The sequence below is a fragment of the Festucalex cinctus genome, chromosome 21, assembly GCF_051991245.1.
Source record: "Festucalex cinctus isolate MCC-2025b chromosome 21, RoL_Fcin_1.0, whole genome shotgun sequence".
Taxonomy (NCBI): Eukaryota; Metazoa; Chordata; class Actinopteri; order Syngnathiformes; family Syngnathidae; genus Festucalex; species Festucalex cinctus.
The window spans coordinates 17,600,210-17,606,284 of record NC_135431.1 but is presented as its reverse complement, the minus strand read 5'-3'; the positions used below and the strand labels follow the sequence as shown (position 1 = coordinate 17,606,284).

The following is a 6,075-nucleotide window of genomic DNA, read 5'->3' as shown; positions in this document are numbered from 1 at the left end:
AAAGCACAATATTGTGCTTTTTTTGTATGAGCTAAATTTCTTTTGCAATATTGTGACCTTTTTTAAATATCGCCAACCTCCTCATATCGTGATAATTATCGTGTCGTGAGCTTCATATCGTGGTAATATCGTATCGTGATATTTGGATATCGTTGCATCCCCTAGTAACCAGGAGGTTATAATTTCATAGTTTATCTCTCAATTTGCTTTCAGCATTCCCACGCAATTTCTCCAAAAATTGCACTTAGTCTAGTTTTATAGTTGTTTTTACTAGATTTTATGTGTATGATAGTGAGCGGATCTCAATGTGCAGCACTTTGGAAACGCTTCTTTATAAAATGTGTTATAGAAATCAAGTGGATTGGATTGTATTTCAGAAACTGCGAATTGGATAGCAACCAGCTACTGATTGGTTGCACTGAAGGGGAAAAAATGAAAATGTGAATGCTTGATCCTTTTCCATTCCAGGAGGAAGCAGCGGCCACGTGTGATGACGAGCTCCTGTCGCTGCTGCTGGACGCCGGGCTCCTGGTGGGCTGCGCCTCGTCGGCCGCCTACCCGCTGCTGCTGGCTTACCTGCTGGCCCGCCGGCGGGAAAGCGGCCGGGACGCGGATGAGGCCGCCGGCCATCTGATGGCGGTCGGCCGCGGGGCCGAGGCGGGCACCCTGCTACTGGCCCAGCGCGGCGCGCATCCAGCGCACTTCACCTTTAACTCGGCCCTCGCCGTTCTCAAGAAGTGGCTGTGAGGTGAAAAAAACAAAAAAAGTCTTTAACATCCAGACGAAAAAAAAAGTAATTAATCAACAGGCAGGCGGTTTATACACAAAGCCTGTGTCCTATTGTGTGATGAAGTAATTGGCAAATGACTGCCGAGTATTATTAGTGTGGACTTTTTTTTTGTTTTGTTTTGTTTTTTAAGTCCTGCTGTTGTTAAAAACGCACGCTCGTCACCATTGTCATAATAATGTCACATTAATTTCCGTGCGGAATTTTAGCTTCAAGCTGTGTTGTACATGAGCTAACACAAACAAAAGCCAATCATCATGGAGGAGAATTATTATATGCCTAGTCTTGGGAAGATTGAGTAGGAAACCGGTTGAAAAAGGTAGAATTTTTTTTTGTAAAAATACGGTTACTCATATCCTGCTACAAATATATATATATATATATATATATATATATATATATATATATATATATATATATATATATATATATAACGAAGCGCGATATCGTGATATTAAAACAATATTTTAATATTCACGATATTTAAATGCAACACATCTCTTAAAGTCGGGTTGATTTCCATTTGTGCAGCTGTAGCACCCACTGGTAGCTAGTTTTCTTAGTGCAATTTAATTTTCATACGGCATATTTTGTCCCTTCTATGTTTAAAATCCACGCTAATGGCCAGATGAAGGGGTTACGTAATATGCCTGTGAAGCAAGTCAATATGTGGAGGAACTCGATGTGTGCGTGCATTAACAACATAACATAATAATAATAATAATAATAAAACATAACATTGCTGTTATGTACAAAATACAATATTGTGCTATTTTTAAGTATGATCTTATTTTGTATTTTATTTTTTACAATATTGACCTTTTTTTTTTTTCTTTTTTCTTTTTTTTTTTTTAATATCGCCAACCTCCCCATAATTATCGTATCGTGAGCTTCATATTGTGATATCGTATCATGTTTGGATACCGTTCCGTATATATATATATATATATATATATATATATATATATATATATATATATATATATACACTCAATTATATTATATTATATTATAATTCTTTCTCTCCCAAAATAAAAGCAAACATATCACCTCAGGGATTTTCTTGGCATTTTTTTTCATGTCTATTTTGGTATGTGTCTTTCATTTTTTGGCACTTTGGGCAGGCGGTCCTCTTAACATGTCAAGCGACTTCTCCCGCTAATGATCGCCTGTACGGGTGATGAATGCGCTCAACAATGTAATTAGCCTCAAACGTCACGCTGTGTTGACATAATTACATCCCTGTTCTGACCCAAAACAATCATTTTTCGCATCAGGAGACTTTAAATGGCATTTGTTGAACATGTTCATTCGTGTTCTTTCTGGGATGTTCATCGGAATCCCTTCGATGACCTTTTAAATGATTTATTGGATGCAGTCACCTCCGTTGATCGTGGGGGATATGTCGTTTTTACTACTTGGAAAATCTTCCTTTTCTTTCATTTGAAAAAAAAAATCACATAAGATCTTTTTTTTATTTTTTATTTATTTATTTATTTATTTTTTAATAAAATCTTATTTGAAACGTATATGTATATATATAAAATGTTAAAAGTTTTTTCAGATGAGTCCACCTATTTGTTCTTTTATTGCACGGGGGCACAAGAAAATGAAAAAAAAAATCCTCGTAAAAAATCAAATAGTGCTATTCTGTTAAGACCTGTTTTATTTCTACTTTCCTCCTGGCATGTCCTCAGTTGTAAATATCTGCAGAATATAAATAACTAAAATAAAATATTCAGCGCCCATCCCCCCCAACCCTGTTAAATACATTCATTCACATTTGCCTTTCAAAGCTCTTCTTATAATTAACGGCGATATTGTTCCGCTTTCACCTTGATTACGGGTTCTTTATGCTGCTCATTCATGTCGCAAAAACACTCATTTTGTCACTTATTTATGCGCAAAAGTCATTTTTTTTAGGCGCCTAAAAATGTCTTCTGGACATAAAAGATGTTGGAGAGAAAAATATGTCATTCATCGCTTGACCCACAGGCCTGTTTAGCCGATAAAGATGAAAAAATTTCTTTTCGTGTGCACTCACTCCAAAATATCCTTTCATAGGATTTACTATTATTACTTATTGCTATTATATCATTATAGATATTCTTATTATAGTGGTACATAATAAATTTAAATTTAATTATTGGTTTATTATTATTATTTTACATTAAATTATTTATATAAAATATTTAATTTATAATTTATTTATTTTTTCTTTTTGAGGAAAAATGAATTTAAATGTAAATAAATTCTTTCCATAGTCGTGTGCGTGTGTAATCTCGAATGTGTGATGGATAGACGAGATCCGCCGAGGGGCAGCGGTCTGGAATCTTAAGTAACGCAATCGTCAGTGGCGTGCTGAGAAGTGTTGAAAGCAAACGTCAGGCCCTTAAAGCTAATTAGGAATGAATGTGCGTGTGCGTGTACTGTATGTTGACAAGCGTGTGTTTCGCCATGAAAAGCGCTAATAAGTAAAAGCTTCGACTGAATGTGTATGCAACCTCTAAATAACAGCTTGTGGGGGAAGGAATAAAAGCAGGTATGTATCTATATGTGTACTTGTAACATGGTAAACAGCATCTAGCGTGTTGTTATGGTAACCCCACATCACTTCCTGTTTTCAGGGAACCAGACAGGTCTACAAGAGACAGAACATTTGTAATATATACCTGTGAGTAATGAGTCTCTATCTGTCTTGTGTTTAAATATCTGTCATGTAAACTGTCATAACAGTGCCCCGTAGATGCTATTTTTTTACCCTGTCTATGGTGTTTTTGCATTTTGTAATTTTTTGCGAAACACAAAAAAAATATCTGGGGGAAAAAAAAAAAAGTCTGGACATTTCTTGTACCGTACGTGGCGGACAAGCCAGGACAACCCCCGGCACTTGCATTAAAGATGGATGCTGTTTATGTTGTTGCCATGGTAACCAAGGATCACATGCTGACCACTTTAAGGTTATTATTGTCCATGGAGACCCATCTTGTGCTTTTGATAGGGTGACTTGCGTCGATGAAACAGAGACTGACGGACATTCCGGTTGACCCGATTGGTCGAATGTCCTCAGGGACTCGTAGCCAATCAAAGCCTGTTAACCTCGAATGGAAAACAAAAAGCGGCCCACTTGGTCTCTGCAAATGGGGGGAGGGGCTTTGGTTGACCTAGTAAGGTGCTGATGATTGTGTTTGCAAGCTAATTACATCAAGCAGATTAATGCGGCACTCTGGCGACTAATTACGTCGATGTGCTCGGCGCGCACGCGCTGCTTCGTCCGACAAAACGCACGTTGTTGTTGTTGTGAAGGTTTTGTAGCCCGCTAATGTGAGTGGCACGCGGATGACTCCCATCGAGGTGGCGGCGCTCGCAAAGCGCAAATTGTGCTCTGATGATTGACTTGATTGATTAATCAATGGAAGTGAAAGATTGAATTGCTTTGTGGATTGCTTTAGGGATTGATAGTTCAGCCTCGATTGAGTGTGTTTTGGTTGATTGGTTGGGTGGCAGATGGACTGATAGTTCTAACCTGGTTAGTTGGTTAGTTTCGGGAGTGATCAATCAGTCCCTGTTCGTTTAACTGGTCAGTTCATAGATTGACTGATTGATAAATTGATAGATTATTATAGTTTGATTGGTTGACTGGTTGGCTGACATTGATTGATGTTGGTTGGTGTGTTGGTTGATGTGTTGGTTGATGTGTTGATGTGATTCTTAATTGATTGATTGATGGGTTGGCTGATTAACTGATCATTCAGTCAAACATGTTGGGTTGATGATTTGTTTTTGAACCCAACTGATTGGTTAATTGACCTGTTTTGTCCAGGTTGATGGATCGACTGGTCAACCAATTGTTGATCGGCTGGTTGACCGATTTATTGATGGCTACATTGGGTAATCCTAACTGATTAGTTAATATGTTGAGGCAATGATTGATAAGTCAACTGTTTTTTGCTGGTTAGTTAATTGTTTGATTTGTTAGCTGTAGTTGGTTGGTTAACTGGTTGGCTGATGAACTGATTTATAATTCCTGGATGGCTGCTTGAGTGGTGGTCTGGCTGATCAACTGATCAATAAGTCTTACCTAGTTGGTTAGCAATTTATTGATGGACTGATCAAACAAACCAGACTGGTTAGTTGATCGAGCGATTGTTGGATTGTTTGATTGGTTATTGGGTCAAATGACTTGTCGATGTTATTGATCAAACAAACCTGATTTGTTGGTTGATTGATCGATTAGTCACAATTGTTGATTTGATTGGTTGACTGATCTATTGTTATGTGTTAAGCATGCCTGAGTACTTGTCTATCAATCTCGGTTGGTTGGTTGGTTGGTTGGTTGGTTGGTTGACTTAATGATCAACCTACGCTGATTCGTTGCTTTGGCTGATTTCTTAGACTGATTGGTTTGTTGATTCATCAATCAATCAATCCCATTTGTCTGTTTTGTTGAATTATTGATCAGTTTAGTTGACATAAGACGGAGCCTGCTAATGAACATCCAATGTCAAAACGTGAGCATCAATGCAAAATTTTCTCTCTGGTTCTCCTGGCGGCTCCGTTTGCAACGCCGCATTTTCCGCTTGCCATCAAGGACGGAGCGAAGGAGCGCAACACCGCAAGCAGCCGACACCAGTCAACATGGGAGGCAAAGCTTATCTTTGATTAATACGCGACCCTGAAATTAATTCGGCGTATTGCAGTTATTCCGTCTGTTGTGTTTCAAGGGGAACATGATTAGAGAGGCGTGACCAGCGCACAAATCGCACAAATTTGCCGCCGTGTCGGGCTGCTTGGGCGTCGAGCAAGACGGCAGCTATTTATCTGCTTCGTCGCCACTGTGAAAAATAATAACAGCACCGTTTGCCGAGTTTGATGTCCGCCGCCAGAGAAATCCCCAGCGTGGCTCTCTGCTGTCATTTTACGCTGAAAACGACAGCAAGAATTCAAAACCATATTGCGCTTTTTGTTCTTGATCACGTTCACTGTCGGCGCCACTTAATTAGCTAAGCGAGCAGCCAGGGCTAAATTAAACGGGATAATGTGAGGCGTAGTGTCTGATTGTGCACTTGATCACGGCGAAGAGTGAAGCCTTTTGGAAGCCGACATCCAATATTGCTCGGCGTGATCAATCACTGGGAGACTAATGGACGTTTCAGCATGCGCAATTGATCACATCCATTTTGGCATTCCGTCCCCGTTTTCTGTAGCGCTTGTCCTCATTAGGGTAGCGGCTACGCTGGAACCCATCCCAGATGACTTTGGTGCGGCCTCGGCTGGGCTCCTGTCAA

At 39.3% G+C, this 6,075-nt stretch overlaps 1 protein-coding gene across 3 annotated transcripts in view; it reads left to right on the top strand.

The window, feature by feature from the left end:
- Nucleotides 1–1,774, top strand: part of nbas (NBAS subunit of NRZ tethering complex) — a 155,593-nt gene extending 153,819 nt beyond the window's left edge. For all 3 annotated transcript variants that reach the window (XM_077510416.1, XM_077510415.1, XM_077510414.1), the window contains one exon: nucleotides 469–1,774. In XM_077510416.1, coding sequence (XP_077366542.1) covers nucleotides 469–747 — 279 coding nt within the window. In that variant the 3' untranslated portion in view covers nucleotides 748–1,774. The remainder of the gene's footprint in view (nucleotides 1–468) is intronic.
- The last annotated feature ends 4,301 nt before the right edge of the window (nucleotides 1,775–6,075 follow it).